This window comes from Podarcis pityusensis (assembly GCF_964106645.2).
Source record: "Podarcis pityusensis genome assembly, chromosome: Z".
Classification (NCBI taxonomy): domain Eukaryota; kingdom Metazoa; phylum Chordata; class Lepidosauria; order Squamata; family Lacertidae; genus Podarcis; species Podarcis pityusensis.
In genome coordinates, this window is record NC_138044.1 from 4667317 (window position 1) to 4688253 (window position 20937).

The 20937-nt window shown below is 48.1% G+C and overlaps 1 protein-coding gene across 2 annotated transcripts in view; it reads left to right on the forward strand.

The window, feature by feature from the left end:
• The first annotated feature begins 9365 nt into the window (after positions 1-9365).
• Positions 9366-20937, forward strand: part of MEGF9 (multiple EGF like domains 9) — an 84056-nt gene continuing 72484 nt past the window's right edge. For both annotated transcript variants that reach the window (XR_013981711.1, XM_080990904.1), the window contains exon 1: positions 9366-10542. Coding sequence is in view for 1 of the 2 variants with exons in the window: in XM_080990904.1 (XP_080847030.1) it covers positions 9789-10542 (754 nt within the window). In the remaining variant the exon portion in view is untranslated. The remainder of the gene's footprint in view (positions 10543-20937) is intronic.

The window sequence follows — 20937 nt, forward strand, 5'->3', positions numbered from 1 at the left end:
CACTAAAATAGTGCAACATTATAAAAACATCAAAGAATTAATTAAAATCAAAATTGATGGCAACCATAAACTAAAGTATTGTAAAGATTGCCAAAGGAGGGAGTCAGGCTGCGCCCTGACCAAAGGCCTGGTGGAACAGCTCTGTCTTGCAGGCCCTGCGGAAAGATGTCAAGTCCTGGAGGGCCCTTGTCTCTTGTGACAGAGCGTTCCACCAGGTTGGAGCCGCAGCCGAAAAAGCCCTGGCTCTAGTTGAGGCCAGCCTAACCTCTCTGAGGCCTGGGACCTTCAAGATGTTTTTATTTGAAGACCGTAAGTTCCTCTGTGGGGCATACCAGGAGAGGCGGTCCCGTAGATACGAGGGTCCTAGGCCGTATAGGGCTTTGAAGGTTAAAACCAGCACCTTAAACCTGATCCTGTACTCCACCGGGAGCCAGTGCAGCTGGTATAGCACCGGATGAATGTGATCCCGCAGCGAAGACCCCGTAAGGAGTCTCGCTGCGGCATTCTGCACCCGCTGGAGTTTCTGGGTCAGTCTCAGGGGCAGCCCCACGTAGAGCGAGTTACAATAATCCAGTCTGGAGGTGACCGTCGCGTGGATCACAGTGGCTAGGTCAGGGCGAGAGAGGTAAGGAGCCAACTGCTTAGCTTGGCGGAGATGAAAAAATGCCGCCTTTGTTATAGCTGCAATCTGCGCCTCCATGGAGAGGGAGGTATCGAAGATTACACCCAAACTCTTAACGGACGGTGCTGGCACTAATTGCACCCCCGCAAGAGATGGGAGTTGCCCCCTCAATCCCATATCGTCCCGTCCCAGCCAGAGAACCTCTGTCTTCGAAGGATTTAACTTCAACCGGCTCCCACGTAACCATCCAGCCACAGCCTCCAAGCATCTGATCAGTGTGTCTGGGGCCGAGTCAGGATGGCCATCCATCAGCAGATAGAGTTGGGTGTCATCAGCATACTGATGGCAGCCCAGCCCAAAACTCCGGACAAGCTGGGCGAGGGGGCGCATAAAGATGTTAAAAAGCATCGGGGAGAGTATCGCACCCTGGGGCACTCCACACACCAAGGAGTGGCGGGATGACAGTTCCCCCCCAAGCGCCACCCTCTGTCCCCGACCAGAGAGAAACGAGCGCAGCCATTGAAGGACTGTGCCCTGGATCCCCACGTCGGCAAGGTGGTGGTCCAGGAGTTCGTGATCGACCATGTCGAAGGCTGCTGACAGGTCTAGAAGAATCAGCAGCCCCGACCCGCCTCGATCCAGCTGCCTGCGGAGATCATCTGTTAGGGCGACCAGAGCCGTCTCGGTCCCATGACCAGCGCGGAAGCCGGACTGGGATGGATCCAGAGCCGAAAAGATTACTCCAACAAAAGAAAAGTGATTACACAAATTAATAGAATTTGTGGAACTAATGAGTATGATGGCAAAAATAAGAAACCAGGATGAAAATACTGTAACATAAAAAGTGGGCGGGATTCCTTTCGATAATATTTAAAAAGAGATTAAAAGGTATTAAGGCAAACTTTCAAGTGGGAAAAAACTTGTGATCACCAGAGGGGGGGAAATAAAATCAATAAATGAATCTTAGGGATGTGAACGTGGAAAAATAAAGGAGATGTAGCAAATCAAAGAAAATGTCTTAGGAGGTCAATGAGGGATAGGTTGGGAAGTCTAAGCAGTATTAAGATAAGATGAAAAAAGGGTGTACAGCAAACTGTAAACTGAAAAATGCATTAAAAAGTTTATTTTAAAAAATGGATGGTTTGGGGAAATCAGGCAGAGAGATGTTCTTGTCCTTCTCCCATATAACACCAGAACCAAGCTGGACACCAGGAGGGTTCAGGAAAGAAAAATGACTTTCTTCAGTTCATAGCTGCTTCCAACTTTGCTTACTGAACATTCATCCTGATTTCAAAGACACTGATAACATACAGACAGGGAACTGTGGGAATTGTTTATTTGTAAAGAGTCTCCTAGTGGCTCTCACACCCTTAGCAAACTATAGTTCCCAACCAGTTTTCTAGCCAATCAGACTCTGCACAGAAACCTTTGGCTGAGCTTCACTCTTGACGTCACTTCCTCTAGCCAGTCGGTACTGTGCACGAAAATCTTTTTGCTGAGCTTGACTGCAGGAGAAAAACAGAGATTTGTTTGAACAGCAAATTATAAATACACTTCCAAAGCGGCCCCCTCACTCGAATAATCTGTTTGTGCAGTCTTAATTATATCCTTCTGACCCAGAGAAATTACTCTCAAGTATTTCACTGGACTCTTAAGTGATTGTCAGTAGTGGAGCTGGGGAGACTCAACTCTTCCTCATTTCCGCTTTATTTGGGTTTCTCTTCTCTTTGTGGTGATAGTAACTGGTTACCACAGAACTCTATATTTAGGTCTCGCTGGCCTCAGCTTCTACAAAACTGTAAAGAGACACAGTGTATCACACTTGATTCTTTCATTCAAACATATTTTGGAACATTTAGAGATTGCAGCAGCAGCAGCAGCGGAAACTTTCTGCTCTGGTACAGAAGGGCGATCCTGTACTTCGCCTTTGCAGGAAACTACCTTGGTATTATGCCCAGAGATTTTCACAGTGACATTGCAAACATGAAACAGCATGAACAGTCTGCTGGAAACCCAGGTTAGATAATGTTCCAAATGGACACCGTTGGCAGGGTCAAACAGCAATAAGGTGACCTTATGTAGACTACATGGGCAGAGTACTGCTCATTTTTGTCCTCTGAGCTGCATGCACTGGTAGACAACTATTTGACAGCAGGATGTGGGTTAGAAGTGTCATTCAGAACACCACTTGGCTGCTCTTTCGGCCCACACTGTTGCACATGTATTTATTTACATCAGGGGTGGAGAACTTTCTTGACCCAAGAGCCACATTCCATCTTGGACAACCTTCTAGAGGCTGCATTCCAGAGGTGGCTGGGGCCAGAGGCAAAAGCAGGCAGAGCAACAAACATATCCTCCCCCTTTGTACACCTCCTACTCTCACACACACCACTTGCTATATTCCAGACAGGTGAGCAAGACAGGTGATCAGAGTTCAAAGTCATATCCCAGCCTGCTCTTCGGCAAGATCCTTGGGGCGTGTATCTTGGCAGCTGACCACACCTCGCCGTTTCTCCGGAAGGCTTGCCCTCGCAAGTTGTGGAGGGCACACCTCTCTCCCTTGAAACAGGTCCAGGTTTTGCATATCTAAGCAGCAGGAAAATCACCCAGGCACACCCTGGAATCCTGACCATGGTCCACGTGCCCCGGGGCTGTTTTCCTCAACAGTGACAAAGGCCAACAAAGTTGTGGGTGTCTCTCTGGATGTTTGCTGCTGACCTCATACTTTGCCATACTTTGCCTTAAGAACTCCCGCGTGAGATTTCTGAGCTACAGTTTATCAGCAAGTTTGAGTCTATTCCATTTGGCCTCAGTCCAGATTATGGGTTTCTTGCCACACTACCAGTGTTAAATTAGTGTTACACAGTTCAAATGGTAAGTATCGTCTCTGATGACTTCTGTTGCGAAAGGATCCAAAAAGCAGTATCTTCACTAGGACCAAGCTGATTAAGGCAACAGAATGGCCAAATGTCTGAGTTCAGACTAGATGTTTATGTGTGCAGGGGGAGAAGAGTAAATATGCCATCATGGGGGGGGGGGGGGAATACTGTATGTCTACACAGAAGTAAATCTTGTTGCATTCAATGGGACTTATTCCTAGATAGGAATTTGCAAGGTGGAGAAGCAGAGCAGTTACACAGGAACATAAATACACAGGGAGCTATTCAAATGAATTTTACTCAGAACAGAGCTTTTGAAAACAATGGACATAACTCAGCCATGTTCATTAATTTCAATGGGACTCCACTGAGTAAAACTTAATTGAATATCACCCACTGCCTTCCACTGAGAACAGAGCATTGGTTAATGCAGCTCACTACGGTCTACCCCAGGGGTCAGCAACCTTTTTCAGCTGTGGGCCGGTCCACCGTCCTTCAGACCATGCAGTGGGCCGGACTACATATTTGCGGGGGAAATGAACAAATTCCTATGTCCCACAAATAAACTAGAGATGCATTTTAAATAAATGCATTCTACTCATGTAAAAACACCAGGCAAGCCCTACAAATAACCCAGAGATGCATTTTAAATAAAAGGACACATTCTACTCATATAAAAACACGCTGATTCCAGGACCGTCCGTGGGCCGGATTGAGAAGGCGATTGGGCCGCATCCGGCCCCCGGGCCTTAGGTTGCCTTCCCCTGGTCTACACTGACAGGCAGTGACTCTCCAGGGTTCCAGAAGGGGTTTCTCTCAGCCCTGCTGCCTGCCATCTCCCTCCTCCTTGGAGCAAGGGGTGTACTCTAGAACCCAGTAGGGAGGAGGATGGGGACAAGATTAGTTCACTCTGATTGTCTTGCTGCATCCTCTGTTGGCCTCCCTGTCTTCTGGCCTCCCAGTCCCAATGGCACCAGCCACCACTGCTGGATTGGCAGGGGGGCACACACATGCCCCTGACCTGTACTACCTTGCCCTGCCCCATCCAGGCAAGTGGGAAGGAGGGTGGGGCACAACTGGACTATGTTGGCTCCACCTGCCATTGGCCCTTGCTCTGACTGCTGCTGGCCCTACCTGTGGGCATGACTTAGTTTGGAAAAGTTTCCTTCCTCAAGCCTGATGTTTCCCTTGCATTCCTGTAATGCTGGAAACATCTAACATTGAATTCCAGAACTAGTGTGTGTGCAACTTCCCACAACTTCCATTTTGTTCTGTTTGGTTCTCATGCTTTTTTTTTCTTTTTTAAAAAATCCTTATCTGAAGAGTTCCTTCAGATGGCCCTGCTTATTGAACAATCAACCTGATTTGCTAACACAAGGCTTAAGCAAAGTTTATGCCCTGCTGTTTATTGAACTTTTGCTCTGATTTGTTTGTGGGGAGGTTATATGTCATCCTGCTAATCATTTGTTCACACAACACTTTTTAGTGCATTTCCCTGTAACTTTCCTAACTGCCAAAAGTTGCTGGTTTTCTGTTGTTGTTGTTTTTAAGTGGATTTGTTGCACCAAAGCCCTTTGATCACCTGCAGGACTTGTCAGGGCACACAGCTACTTGTCCACATTGACAAATATAAAAATAATGATGGTGCTCTTTATTTCATAGAAATAATTATATAATTGTAGAGATGGAAGGGATCCCAAGGGTCATAGAATCATAAAGTTGGAAGAGACCACAAGGGCCATCGAGTCCAACCCCCTGCCAAGCAGGAAACACCATCAGAGCACTCCTGACATATGGTTGTCAAGCCTCTGCTTAAAGACCTCCAAAGAAGGAGACTCCACCACACTCCTTGGCAGCAAATTCCACTGTCGAACAGCTCTTACTGTCAGGAAGTTCTTCCTAATGTTTAGGTGGAATCTTCTTTCTTGTAGTTTGGATCCATTGCTCCGTGTCCGCTTCTCTGGAGCAGCAGAAAACAACCTTTCTCCCTCCTCTATGTGACATCCTTTTATATATTTGAACATGGCTATCATATCACCCCTTAACCTCCTCTTCTCCAGGCTAAACATGCCCAGCTCCCTTAGCCGTTCCTCATAAGGCATCGTTTCCAGGCCTTTGACCATTTTGGTTGCCCTCCTCTGGACACGTTCCAGTTTGTCAGTGTCCTTCTTGAACTGTGGTGCCCAGAACTGGACACAGTACTCCAGGTGAGGTCTGACCAGAGCAGAATACAGTGGCACTATTACTTCCCTTGATCTAGATGCTATACTCCTATTGATGCAGCCCAGAATTGCATTGGCTTTTTTAGCTGCCGCGTCACACTGTTGGCTCATTTCTAGTCATCTAGTCATCTAGTCCAACCTCCTGCAATGCAGGAATCTAAACTGAGGCATCCATGACAGATGGCCATCCAGCCTCTGCTTAAAAACCTCCAGGGAAGGAGAGGCCACAACCTCCTGAGGGCAACTGTTCCACTGACAAACACCTCTTACTATCAGAAAGTTCTTCCTGGTGTTTAGTTAATCCGTCTCTTCCTACAACAAGAGCGAAGTCCTAGAGCCATATAAAAATAGCCCTGCTGGTTTAGGCCAATCTAGTCCAGCATCTCGTCCTCACATCAGAAGGACCTGAGTACAACAGTACAGAACTGTCTCCCACCAGCTGGTGTTCATAGGCCTAGTAATACAATTCGTAATCAATGCATCACTTGAAAACAGTAATAGCACCCCTAAAAGTGTTCAGTCTCAATAGCCAAAGAAGAGCCTTTGAACAAATAAGAATTTAAAGTGAGTCAACATGCTGTGCTTAAACATACTAATTAGCAGTGCCTTTCAGACAGGATTCTCTGCCAGGATGTTGGTGGGAATCGAACCTGAGACCTTCTGCACGCAAAGCAGATGCTCTGCCACTCAGCTATGGCCCTCCCCAGAGAACGTCTCTTCATAGAATCTGAAGACTTCTTGGGCAGGCACTGGAGTGCTTATCTTTTGAAGCCTCTGCTCACACTCCCTTGCAGAATTAGAGCTAAGAATAACACATTGCTGGCACCACACACCCTGGAATACTTGATAATTGGTCCAAGTAATTACTGCATCTTCCCACTCCCACCCTGTTTCTGATTCAGATACCTTCTCTGCCCAAAAGTGTGCGCATGGACTACCAGCACCCTGCAGGAATTACCTCTTCATCTTTTTCTTCTCTTACCAGAGTCCCTATATCAACTACTGGCACATCTTCCCTCTCTCTGACCAGGCTCTGTTTGCTCTGGTTTTCATCACGCTTGGTAGGAATTTTCTGAACACCTTTGTGAACACTGACAATGTTCACTGGCCAGCCAGCCACCCAGCTAGTAAATATGAACAATCAATATCTTGAGCACATCTCACTTGGGGTAGCTCTGTCAGAAAAGCATGAGACTCTTAGGACTTAGCTACACTCATCAATTACATCGTTATAACTGAGCTATGTGACAACAGATGGTGCTGCAGGGCAGTGATCCGTTGCCAATGTGATTTTGCCTTGAGAGCTTTTACAGTGTTTTGGGTTTTTGGCTTTTTAAAAATCAGTGTAGATCCAACTTTACTCTCAGGGTTGTGGGTTTGAGCCCCATGCTGAGTGAAAGATTCCAATTCTACAAGTCTATGAATCTATTACAGTGGTACCTCGGGTTAAGAACTTAATTCGTTCTGAAGGTCCGTTCTTAACCTGAAACTGTTCCTAACCTGAAGCACCACTTTAGCTAATGGGGCCTCCTGCTGCCGCCACGCCGCTGCTGCGCAATTTCTGTTCTCATCCTGAAGCAAAGTTCTTAACCCGAGGTACTATTTCTGGGTTAGCGGAGTCTGTAACCTGAAGTGTCTGTAACCTGAAACGTCTGTAACCCAAGGCACCACTGTAATCTAATGGGTCATTAGGTAAGCCAAATTAAAATGGGTACCTGCTTGCCCTAGTTGTACCACTGAACATATCCTAACTTAAACTACCCCAACGAATTACTATCCATCTAGTGTGTGGATGCAAAGCTCCATCACTCTACCCATAGAGAGGTGGGAACTGGGACCCTGTGTGGATATGCCCTACTCAAACCCCTCTCTTCCAGTGCAGATGCCCCCACCTCCAGACGTGGATTTAGGGGAGTGTGACTGGTTCGCCTGCACTGGGTGAGCCAAGAGGGCACCGCAGGAGGTGCCACAACAATGCTGAACACCAGAAGGTGAGATGCAGAGGAGGGGCAATGAATTTAGGCGTTGCACAGGGTGCTGCTGAAATTTTAAAGCCCAAAGTCCTCCACTGCCCAGCCTGGTTGCAGTGACCTGGCAGGACAATAGATACAGTAGTGTCTCCAGGAATGACTCATGTGGAGGCTATCTTGACACAGCTGTTGTTTCTCTGTGGTGTGGATGTGAGGCCAAGGACAGCCCAGCTTCCCTAGAAGGATTGCTCCCACGAATCCAGCATCCCTGGCATTGCAGGTGTGCAGCCCCATTCTCTATGCCACCCCATCCCTGCCAGGTAAGCAACAGTGTCACCAATATCAGGAGGGTGACTCTGCCTTGCCACAAAGGCCACTATTGTGTGGCTTGGTCAGCGGATCTACTTCCCATGCCCCCCCCCCCGTTTAGTGACCCCCGTCTTATATCAAATAGGATCTTAACACAACCCTTATGATTAGTCTTTCCTTTCTCTGGCCCATTCTGTGAGGAGCCTGCCCTGTGTGTCCCTGAATGAGTCACCGTTCTGCATTTGCTGTCCGTTTGGTAGGAGCACTCTGAATACTTTTGGGCACACTGGCAATGTTCACTGGCCAGTAAACTCCTAAATTCTTCTTACACTAGCATAAATGATTTCATGAATGTAATTGGCACATACCTAAATCTGCACCAGAGACCCTTGCCGCAGATGCTTACACCTGCTCAACCTCAACATTCATTAAAGAAGACAGAATTACAATTAGAATGGCTATCTGTCCCCTAACAGTGCAATTCTGAGCTCCAAAGGCTTACAGAAAGCAAGAGGATTGGGAAATGGGTGCCTTCTCCACAATGGGCTGGATGGATGCTTGCATTCACAACATCGGAAGTCTTAGGTTCATAGCTGTCAGCTTTTCTCTTTTCTTGCGAGGAATCCTATTCGGAATAAGGGAATTTCCCTTAAAAAAGGGAAAACGTTGACAGCTATGCTTAGGTTGTCTCCCACCTTAGTCCTGCTCAGAGTATTTGGTCAGGCCATGTGCAGGTGTAATCTAATAAAATGAACACATTATTAAATATTCTGAGACAGAGCAACAGCTCTCCATACGGGTTTTCTCTGGCTGAGCTCTACCCGAAATAAACGCGTTGAAATTAATTTCAGTAGGCCTGCTCTGAGGATGCTTTGTGCCAGGACACTTGCCGCCGGTTGCATTCCCGCTTCTCCTCACCCCAGAATCTCTCCTCCCCGCGACCACCCTTTAAAGTGCTTAATGCAACAATGAGCGAGGATGGAGGTGGGTTTGAGGTAAGTAGCTCTGAGGCTTAATCCTTTGTTTGCTGCTGCAGCTGCAGGTTCCCCCTTTACTTGTCACTCTGGACGCACAATGCAGGCAACTCCGCCACCTCTACATAAGCATGTTGGAGAATATACATAGAGCGAGAGAGGCGCGGAGGGTGGAGAGACGAGAGCTTGCGCACCCGAGCTTCCCCCGATTGGCTGGGCGATGCACAAAGACTCGGAGAGTCGCCATGGTCACGTGGCCCTGATGGCTTCTCATTGGATCCCGCGCACGCCTGTTCCCTCTCTCTCTCTCTCTCTCTCTCTCTCTCTCTCTCTCCCCCCCCCCCGCCTCTCTCTTTCCACTTTGTGCGGTTGCTGATTTGAAAGAAGGAGGAGGGAGAAGGAGCGGATCCGGCCGCGGGAGAAAAAGCAAAGGGGTGGGGGACAAAAAAATATATATACAAAAAAGGGAGGGAGGGTAGAAGGAGCTCGGCGTGAGGCTGCTTGACGGAAAGGAGGAGGAGGAGGTGCGGGGGGGACAATGCCATGGTGCCTCCTCCCGCCCAGCTGCTCTCTGCAAGCCGGTTCTGTGCCACCGCCAGTCCGGGCGTAGGAGCGCAAAGAGACACCCCGCAGCCGCAGGCGCCGCCTCCTGGGAAGCGAGAGTCTCTGCGGGGGGGCTGTTGGTTGTCAATGGCTGGCTGACCCCCCAATCCCCCGATCCCCGTTGTCACCGCCGCCGCGCGGGCGAGCGGCTCCTGGCGCGGCTGAATGGGCGCGCGGGTGGATGGCTAGCCGGCCAGGCGGATGGAGGGATGCGGGAGACCCTGCGCGGCAAAATCACCATGAGGACCTCGCCGCGCCGCCGCCGCGACCTCGGCCGGCTCTCCCGGCTGCTGCTGCTCCTGCCGCTCTGCTTCACGTGCGCGCTGGCCCTTGACTCGGGGCCGCGGAGCGCCACTGCCGGGCCGGCAGCAGCCGCAGGAGGAGGAGGCGGCGGCGGGTCCGGCTCCGACGGAGGGTCCACAGCAGCGGCATCGCCTGCGGGAGAGGTGCGCTTCGGTGCGGGAGCCGAAACGCCGTCTCTGCTCTCACCTTCGCCGGCTCCTACTCCTCTTCCCCGATCCCCTCTTCTGCTTCCCCCGCCGCCTCCTTTTGCGCCCTCGCCCACCACCCCGCAGCAAAACGGGGGCGAGGAGGAAGAAGAAGAAGGGAACGATCTTGGTTCCTGGGCGGCGGTGGCAGAAGCAGGCAACGCAACTGGGATCCAGCCCACCTTGGCGTCCCCCGATGTCCCCCCAACTAAGCCTGCCGCTACTGCGGGAGCGCAAGGGGGCAGCCCCTCAGGCTCCGAGGGGCCCGGCTCCGAGGCGCCGAGCCCCGGCAACGCCGCCTCGGCGGTAGACGCGGCGTCCTCGCTGGTTCCGCCGGCTCCTTCTCCAGGCTCAGCGTCCGCGGCTCCCCAAGAACCGACCCTCAGCGTCTGGTCCAGCAGCGTCCCCACCGCCGAGCCCTCGTCGCCTTCCGAGGAGGAAGAGAAAGAAGATCTGGTGGCCCATAGTGGGATAGGTGAGTGGACGTAGATCGTTTGTGGGTGACACATGCGCATGCTAAAAACAAAAAAACAAAAGCGTTTTGTATGCGGAGAACTTACACTCACAGGAGGCACGTCGGGATGAATGGACACGACTAACTTAGGCCAATTCATGTCCGTGGGTCTGTTCTGAGTAGTACGTCCTTGAACACAGCCAGTGCCATTCATAAGTCAGTTTTATCTTGAAGTCCAAGGGTCCAATGTAGATGTGGTTCCCAGGTAACCTTACCTATCCAGCTTCGGCAAAAGCACCTAATGGCACATAGTCTGGTATTGCAGAGTTGGAAACGATGCAGTAAAATAGCAAGCGAAAATCATTATGGAGCTCCAGCAGCCCCCCTGTGTAGGAAGGTTGCAAGGTCTGGGGTTTGTTTTTAACTAAGGGTGAGAGGTGGGGGTAGGAGATTATTGCTGGTGTGGAGAAAGTGGCTGGAGAGAAAATGTTCTCATAATGCTAGAACCCAACGTGAAGCTGAATGTTGGGAGATTCAGTACAGACAGAAACAATGACTTATTCTCAACAGTTAAAACATTGAATTGGCTCCCAGAAGAAGCAGTGATGGCCCACAGGAAGCTTCAAAAGAGGGGACAGGGCATGGAGGGATAAAACTATTCTAGGAGCCTCATAAGATGCCTTATATTGAGTCAAGCCATTGGACAATCTAGCTCTGTAATGCCAGTACTGAATGGCAGCAGCTGTCCAGGATTTCAGGCAGGGGACATTCCTAGTTTTAAGGGGAGGGGCCAGGGATTGAACCTGAGCAGGTAAAGCAGATGTTGGCTTGCTGAGCTGCAGCTGTTCGCTCAGTGGCTACTCACTGTGGTGGCTGTGTCTTACCTCCACTGTCCGAGGCAGGCAGGGGGCCTCTGACTACCAGACAACAGCAGCAGAGGTCTCCTGCTCTCCTGTCCTCTTGGGGAAGCAGGATGCTGGGTTAGGAAGGCCTTCGGCCTGATCCAGCAGGGTTCTGCCTATGTTGTGTTGCCTGTGACTGCTCTGTGGATGCTCGTTTAGAGATTGTGCTGTTACTTGTCCTGAGCCTCAAGGCTAGGGCAGGATAGAGGCACCAAAAGGAGGGGAGATGGCTTGATTTGTTCCCAAAGGCCCCAAGACCTTCACTGAAAGACATTCCTATGTGTGGACTAACATTCAGAAAGAGGGAGGGTATTGCACCCGATTAATGAATCAAGATTTAACATTTGTGATGCCATCACAGTTGGCACCATATTATTAATGCCTCCAATATTAATACTCGTAGTATTTGTATTAATGCTATTATTATTACTTATTTGTCATTATTACTGTACTTCAACAATTTGGGTTCAATGTATCTTTCTACTAATAGGCTTGGGATAGACCACTGTCCTCTGTTATTAATATTTATTAATTGTTGTAGAGACTAGGGAATAAATTGTTGTCACCTCATATTAATATGTACTACAATGTGTTTCTTACTATTGTTTCTACCATTGGTTGTCAGTACTTTTTTGGGAGGGGGTATAATCTCTCTTTCTCCTCCACATGCTCCTCCTTGTCCTAAGCTTAGGGAGAAATGTTGGTCCCCTATTATGGGAGGCAGTTGCTTTCTGGTTTTTTTGGACTAGTTCCTCAGATAATAGATCATTTTGTGGAATGATTTTTTAAGGATGCTCAAAATGGCACAGACAAGCAGAAGTTGTAGCAGCTGAAAGCAAAGAAGGAGAGTAAAATGAGAAGTGGTTAAAAGAGGCATGGAGAGAAATGTCTTCTTTGTGGGTAATATATTGATGGTGTTTGCTTGATGTTGGCCTTTGTCCTTGTCTATATTTTGAGGATTTGCACCATTTGCAGCATATTCTGGCTACTTCTAATGCCTGGTGGTCTCCAGATGTTTTGGAGAGCTGTTCCCATCTGCCCCAGCCACCATTGGAGCTCCCTCCCAAAACATCTGTAGGATACCAGGTTAGTATAAAGGTTGCACTAAAGCAGTTCTCCCTGTTCTGTTGCATTCCATGGCCTGGGGTAGGTACAACTCATAAACACAAGTGCAAATATTGTGGGGTGTTTTTAAATGAATTGTTAACTTGAGACATAAGGATGGCCTGAACATTAAATAAACTAAAACATTTAACAAACCCACGAGCTCCAGCATCCTAGTCAATCTTAATCAGCTAGATCAACCTCTTAAAAACAGTTTTAGTGACTTGAAAGTTGGCCCTGACTAATCAAAACAGTGATCGTGTAATAGGTGGTATTCAACATTTTTAAGGGGAGTGGCCATAGCTGAGTGCATCTGCTTTGCATTTGAAAGGTTCCAGGTTCAGTCTCTGACACCTCCAGAAAGAACTGGGGGAGACCCTCACCTGAAACCCTGGACAGCTGCTGCCTGTCTGTGTAGACGGTACTGAGCTAGGTGGTCCATGGATCTAGCTCTTTATAAGGCAATTCCCAATGGGTGATAGTCGACTAAGCTTCACTCAGAGTACACCCACTGACATTAATGAACATGACTAAGTTAGGTCCATTAATTGCAATGGGTCTGCTCTGGGTAGTATTCAGCTGCATTTTACTTTGCAGAAATAGGATGCTTCTTTCTGCCTGCTGCCCAAATTGTGTGTGTGTGTCATACAGCAGGGAACACCTCTTCTGAGACATGTAACCGGGGACAAGTGCATTAGTCATCATGATGGTGACATTTTACCCCCCACTGTCGGAGGCAGTGTGCCTCTGATACCAGTTTCTGGGAGTCACAGGTAGGGAGAGTTGCTGTTGCACTCATGTCTTGCTTGCATGAGTTGGCTTCTGTGTGAACAGAGTAATGGTGGACCCTTGAACTGATCCAGCAGGGCTCTGTTCTTATAAAAATGCATGGCTTTTCCTGCAGTAATTGAGCAATCCTAACTTTCCTTGTTGGGGAAGGGCTGGAGCTCAGGGGTAGGACTTCTGCTTGGCATGTAGAAGGTCCCAGGTCCAGCCTTTGCAGGTAGGACTGGGAATACTTCTCTCCTAAATCCCTAGAAAGCTGCTGCCAGAGATTGTAGGCAATCCTGAGCGACATGGACCAATGCACCTTTTGTGAGGCCAAAATTCGGCACCTTCTGCTTCTCACCTGTTCTGCTCAATTCACTCAGTGCCCAGTGTGGGGGAACCGGTTGCACTGCCCTAAATCTGCCTCTGGCAAAATCCTGAATGTGCCTACTCAGAAGCAAGCGGTGCTGAGTTCATAGGGACTTGATGCTTCCCGGTCAATGGGTGAAGGGTTGCAACCAAAATCTTGTTTTGCCAGAAGTCAGCTCTAGTTCAAATTGCCCAATTCTGTAGCAACACATTAGAAATGCTTCCTCAGGTGGATTCCAGGACCAGAGAAATGTGTTTGTGTTTTAGGCTACAAGGACTTGCTCAATGGGTTGTAGGAAACTGAAGCAGCTGGAGAACTGTATAATTTCTCTCTCTCTCTGTGTGTGTGTTTTAAAAAAATGTTCTGCCATTCTCTGATTTTGTTATGATAATGATATTGATAACAGTATCATATCTTTTCATTAGTAATGCTTGACATAATAAAATACATGTGCATGGCTGGATGTGGCTTAACTGTACACAAGAAAGGGTCATTTCCCATTGTTCCACCCATGTTTTGGCTAGGGCTCTGCTCACTGCTGCCATGTGGCCTCTGGAAGTTTGCCCAAGAGAGAATGTGGCCCTCAGGTTGAAAATATCTCCCTATCCCCAAGTGAAATGCTTCCAATACCTATTAGTTCATATGGGGCTGAGGGAAGGTCCTGCATCTCCCCTTCCCACTGAAAAGAAAGCCTTGGACCTTGACTGTCTCACCCTGTGCTGGGGAGCAGAAGGTTCTGCAGACCAATGGAGAGCTATTTGCGTGGTACTTTTGACAGCTCCCAAGATACATTCCAGCTGCACAAATCCCAGGGAGCCAAGGTGGTGTGGTGGTTGGAAGGTCAGATTAGGGACCTGGGAGACCAGGGTTGAAATCCCCATTTGGCCATGAAGACCCTTGATGTGACCTTGGGCCAGCTGGTTTTGACCTATAAAGCCTTAAACGGCTCAGGACGACAATACTTCAAGGACCACCTCTCTCTCCGAGGATGTGGACAGGCTGCTTGGACAAGTGAAACCAACCACCTGTCTACTTGATCCTTGCCCATCCTGGCTAATAAAAGCAAGCCAGGAAGGGCTGGGTGATGGGCTCTGTGAGGTGGCGAATGCTTCCCTCTGTGAGGGAGCCTTCCCAGATCCGCTGAAAGAGGAGATCAAACCACTTCTTAAAAAACCATCTTTAGACCCGGCCAATATGGCCAACTATCGCCCAGTCTCAAATCTTCCATTCTTGGGCAAGGTGATTGAGCGGGTGGTTGCTGAACAACTCCAGGCACACCTGGAGGATGCGGACCATTTGGATCTCTTCCAGTCAGGATTCAGGTCTCATCATGGGACTGAAACTGCCTTGGTCGCTCTGGTTGATGATCTCTGGCGGGCTAGGGACAAAGGTGAGAGCTGTTTCCTAGTTCTGCTGGATCTCTCAGCAGCCTTTGATACCATTGACCATAACATCCTTCTGGACTGTCTTGAGGGGCTGGGAGCACTGTCATACAGTGGCTCCGCTCCTTCCTCCTGGGCCGTGGCCAGAAAGTGGTGTTGGGGGATGGGTCAGTTTTGTGTCCAGGGCGGCTGTCTACCAGCTCCATCTGGTACACAGGCTGAGACCCTACCTGCCCGTGGACTGTCTTGCCAGAGTGGTGCATGCCCTGGTTATCTCCTGCTTGGACTACTGCAGTGCACTCAACATGGGGCTACCTTTGAAGGTGACCCGGAAACTACAACTAATCCAGAATGCGGCAGCTAGACTGGTGACTGGGAGTGGCCGCCAAGACCATATAACACCGGTCCTGAAAGACCTACATTGGCTCCCAGTGGGTTTCCGAGCACAACTCAATGTGTTGGTGCTGACCTTTAAAGCCTTAAATGGCCTCGGCCCAGTATACTTGAAGGAGCGTCTCCATCCCCATCGTTCAGCCGGACACTTAGGTCCAGCACTGAGGGCCTTCTGGTGGTTCCCTCACTGCGAGAAGTGAGGTTACAGGGAACCAGGCAGAGGGCCTTCTCGGTGGTGGCGCCCACCCTGTGGAACGCCTTCCCATCAGATGTCAATGAAATAAACAACTATGACTTTTAGAAGACATCTGAAGGCAGCCTTATTTAGGGAAGTTTTTAATGTTTGATGTTTTATTCTGTTTTTAATCTGTTGGGAGCCGCCCAGAGTGGCTGGGGAAACCCAGCTGGGTGGGTGGGGTATAAATATAAATAAATTATTATTATTATTATTATTACTACTACTACTACTACTACTACCACCTAAGATCATCCTCTGAGGCCCTTCTTTGTGTGCCTCTTCCACAAGAGATCCAGAGGGCGGCAACATGAGAACGGGGCTCCTCTGCGGTGGCTCCCCTTCTGTGGAATGTTCTCCCCAGGGAAGTTTACCTAGAACCTTCATTATACACCTTTAGGCGCCAGGCAAAAACATTCCTTTTTAACCAGGCCTTTGGTTGATTTGATTTACATCCTATGCCCTTTTAAAATGTGGAGTTTTTTGGTGGGGGGAGGTTATTGGGTTGTTGTTTTTATTTTGATTATGCATTTTGTGGTTTTATATTTTGATTTTATTCTGTGAACCGCCCTGAGACCTCCTGGTATAGGGCAACAACTTTGTGAGCTTGCTATCACTAGATGTGGGGGCAGACCCTAGCTTAGGTGTATTTACAAGGAGATTAGGCAACTTTACATAGAATGTGTCTATCAAGTGCTGATGGTTCTTAAATGGCAAAGCCAAGCCTCCAGATTTGGACGCAGTCTATCTCCAAGTGCCAGCTGCTGGAGGGGAAGAGCAAGCAAGAGCTGTGCCCTTCCTGTTCTGCTTGTGGGCTTTCTCAGAGACAGCTGGTTGGCGATTGATGGTAATAGGATGATGGAATAGATGGACCAGACTTTGCTGACCTGGTGCCCACCAGATATTTTAGGTGACAATTCCCATTGGCTGATAGGAGTTGCAGTCCAAAACATCTGGAGGGCATCAGGTTGGTGAAGGCTCAGATAGACCCTTAGTCTGATCCTGCAGACTCTTCCTGTGCCTTGCATCCCATACCCAGTTGCCTTGCCTGTGTTCTATTGCCTTCTAAATGTACGTGTAAAAGAGGGGAAAGGGAATTAGTAACAGGCTGTGGCTAAGCCATTTGCCCTTGAATTCAAGGAACCCAGCAGGTGCTTTGATACTGACTCATGTCCGCAAGCTACTGATTCCCCCTCTTCCCCATACAGGCTCAGCTTATGTTCATGGAGACTGCTGGGCAAATAATTGCAAATCTTGTCTTGAGAAGTTATTGGTTTAAGTGTGGCGGAGAAAGGAAGAGGTATATTTATTAAATTTGAATCCTATTCTTATGTGGGCCTTGGAAGTGGTTTGCCTTTCCAGGGGCTGACCAGGTGCATACCTGCTTAGTTTCAGTGATGCTACATAAGCACCAGGTGTGCCTGGATTACTACTGCACCCAAGGTTACGTTGCCAAGGAACCTTTGCAGATGGATTCTGAGCCAGTGAGTCAGTTCCAAAAATAGCCTCCATATGTCCTTAGCACCGGCAAGGCTGCAGCAGTGTCAACTGCTCCCAAGTGAAAATTAAAAACCCCACATGAAGCAATGAGGACACCCTGTTCAATAGTTGAGGCCCTTCTCTGGATGCTGTCTCTGAGTAGGGGCAGAAGTTGGTGACACAAGGTGGGGCCTTTTCAGTGGTGGCTCCCTGTTTGTATAATACTCTCCCCAGAGAAGCATGCCTGGCATCTTTGTCTATTGGTGGGCACCACACAAAGAATATTTTCATTTGGCTCTTAATTTGGAAGGTAGTTAGTTATGTTTGCAGCCTCTTGACTTGCTTTTCTTTTCAATGGCGTGAGCAGGATTTTCCATTTACATATTTATGGGTGACCATTTTTAGATTTTTCTTCAAAATTAGATTTTGACTGTTTCCTATGTTACCTATCTTATCTTATTTTTTAAGTTGCTTTGAGACTCTTCAGTGAAAAAGTGATGAATAAATACAATAGAATACACACACACACACACAACAATATTTATTGCACCTTTCCTCCAGGACAACAGACGTGGGCTGCCCCATTCCTTTTTATCCTAGCCTTTGAGGTAGGTTAGCCAGAAAACATAAAAAGAGCCTTCTGGATCAGGCTGAAGGGCCATACAGTGGTACCTCAGGTTACAGACGCTTCAGGTTACAGACGCTTCAGGTTACAGATTCCACTAACTCAGAAATAGTACCTCAGGTTAAGAATTTTACCCTAGGATGAGAACAGAAATCGTGCTCTGGTGGCGCGGTGGCAGCAGGAGGCCCCATTAGCTAAAGTGGTGTCTCAGGTTAAGAACAGTTTCAGGTTAAGAACAGACCTCTGGAACAAATCAAGTTCTTAACCCGAGGTACCACTGTATAGTTCAGCATCCCATTCTCACCATGACTGACCAAATTCCTCTGGGAAGCCTGCAAGCTGGGCATGAGCAAAGCAGCACTCTTCCCACCTGCAGTTTCCGGCAGGGAGAATCCTGCCTCCAACCTTGGAGGCAGAGAGAGACTGACTGGCCTGTGGTTATCCAGTGAGTGCCTGGTTGTTCCTAGTCCTTGACTGATACAATACCAGCTTTTCCCAACCTGCAGCCCTCCAGGTGTTTCTGGCCTACAGCTCTTATTGTCCCTGACCATTCGCTATCCTGGCTGATAGGAACTGGAGTCCCACAAGTGCCCCCATAAATCCTGCCTCTTCTCAGTCAGCCCCAACCTGCCTGCCCTCTTCCTTACACCCAGGCCCGGAGGTGTTTATCTTTTCCTCCTCTTCAGTCCCAGTGTTGGCTTCCTAGAAATCAGCAGGGAGAAGCATGGCTGCAAACTTCCCACCTGCCATGGGCTCTGATTCTGCCTACCACTGGTGATCACTATTTAATAGAGATAAAAACATGTGAAAGGGCGGAGGGTTTGGGCAGCCAAAGAGGAACATTGGATCTTGGGAGCTGCTTTTCTCAATGTGTAATGCAAGATGGAAATAAAATGCATTTCAAGCATTTTGTGCAATAACGAATTCAATGTACCAGCATTGTGGCTTCTCAAACTTTTAAAGCAATCCAAGATAAGGAAGACAGTCTAATTCGACTATGGGGTGCAGCGCTCATCTCGTTTTTCAGGCCAAGGGAACCGGCGTTTGTTCACAGACAGCTTTCTGGGTCATGTGGCCAGCATGACTAAACCGCTTCTGGAGCAATGGGACACCGTGACGGGAACCAGAGCACACAGAAACGTGTTTACCTTCCCGCTGCAGCGACACCTATTTATCTACTTGCACTGGTGTGCTTTTAAACTGCTACATTGGCAGAAACTGGGACAGAGCAACGGGAGCTCACCCCATCATGCAGATTCGAACTGCCGACCTTCTGATCGGCAAGCCCAAGAGGCTCAGTGGTTTAGACCACAGCGCCACCCACTCCCCTATATATATATATATCCCACACACATGCTGTATAATATTTGAAGGGATATATTCTCCACCTGCCCTGAGCCTCTTTTGGAAGACCTGGACCACTTACATAAGGCGGTATGGGTAGAGAAACATCTTACTTTTCATCAGAAGCCTAGGAAATGACAGGTTATATATAGGATCATAAGCAGATTGCAGTTCTTCACAAAAAGGGGAGAGCAATGTGGATTTCAGCTTATTTTGAAGCCTCGAGGGACCAAATGATCAAGCATGGGCCTTCAGGAATTTATCTCAATTTTAGATTTGTTCAGAATTGTGGGTGGGGAGCTGTCTTCTGCTTCATACTGGTATGTGGATGCCAGTGGCCAAGGGCTGGGAAGTACTCTCTGGGATAGCTAATAAGAACATCAGAAGAGCCCTGCTGGATCAGGCCAAAGGCCCATCTAGTCCAGCAGCCTGTTCTCACAGTGGCCAGCTAGATGCACAAGCAGGACTTAGGAACAAGAACCCTCTTTCCTCCTTTGGTTTCCTGCCAGTGGTATCCAAAAGCATTAGTGCCTCAGAATGCAGTGCTGCCTTGTAGAAGAAGGGTTTAGCTTAGAACATGTCTGGATTTTCTTTTGGAGCAATAAAGGGCTCACCAGAGTAAATAGGGTCTCTGGTAGCAAAGTTAGGACCTGAGACCCTGCCAGAGGTGAAGAGTATGTTGCTAGAAGGACCAATGGTCGTGACTTGGCGTAAGGCAGCTCCTTATACAACTTCACTCAGCTTTCCCCAACCTGATGCCCTCCAAATGATTTTTATTCCCATTATCCCTGACTTTTGGACATGCCATGACTGATGGGAGTTGGAATCTGATAAAATCTGGAGATGCATCATATTGTGGAAGGCTGCCCTAGGTCAAAAGGCATTCCTTTGCCATGCAAAGCAATAACGTTTAAGGCTTGTTCACATGTTACACTGTACACGGGTACAAGATGTACAAGTGTTTGCATCGTCTGTACATAATAGTTGAGCTGTGCAACCATTTCCCACGCTCACTGAACATTACAGGAGAAGTATTTCAGTATGCAGCTTAACAATTCATGTATACAGATACAGTGGTGCCCCGCAAGACGAATGCCTCGCAAGGCGAAAAACTCGCTAGACGAAAGAGTTTTCCGTTTTTTGAGTCGTTCTGCAAGATGAATTTCCCTATGGGCTTGCTTCGCAAGACGAAACGTCTTGCGAGTTCTTGCGAGTTTGTTTCCTTTTCCTTAAAGCCGCTAAGCCGCTAATAGCCGTGCTTCGCAAGATGAAAAAACTGCAAGACGAAGAGACTCGCGGAACGGATTAATTTCGTCTTGCGAGGCACCACTGTAGTATACTTGTTGAATGTAAAATGGGAACAGCCACACACACACACACTCTTTGTCATATATAACACACATCTGTGCATTCACACTTGATATTATGCTTCAATAAGCCACTTGACTGACCTTGCAGTTCCCAGAAAACATACATAGAGAATGAAAAAAAAACACCACAAAATGCGCATATATGTACACCTTGCAGTGAGCTGCACTTATGTCAGTATTTTTCACCACCTGATTTCCATTGCAAAAGCATTTTGAAACATATTTAAGGAAATAACTTTGTAATGTGTCAGGAAGCTCCCTGCTACACTTTAAAATTGTCTCTGCTGCCACCAGTGAGGATGTCTCAGCAGCAGAAGCATTTTCTTTCATTGATCTTGGTTGTTCCTGAGATTTATAACCTGCCTTTCATCAAAACGGCAACTGAAACCCACAAAGGGTTTCAGATAGCATTAAGAGCATAAGAAAACACATCACCTGTTACTT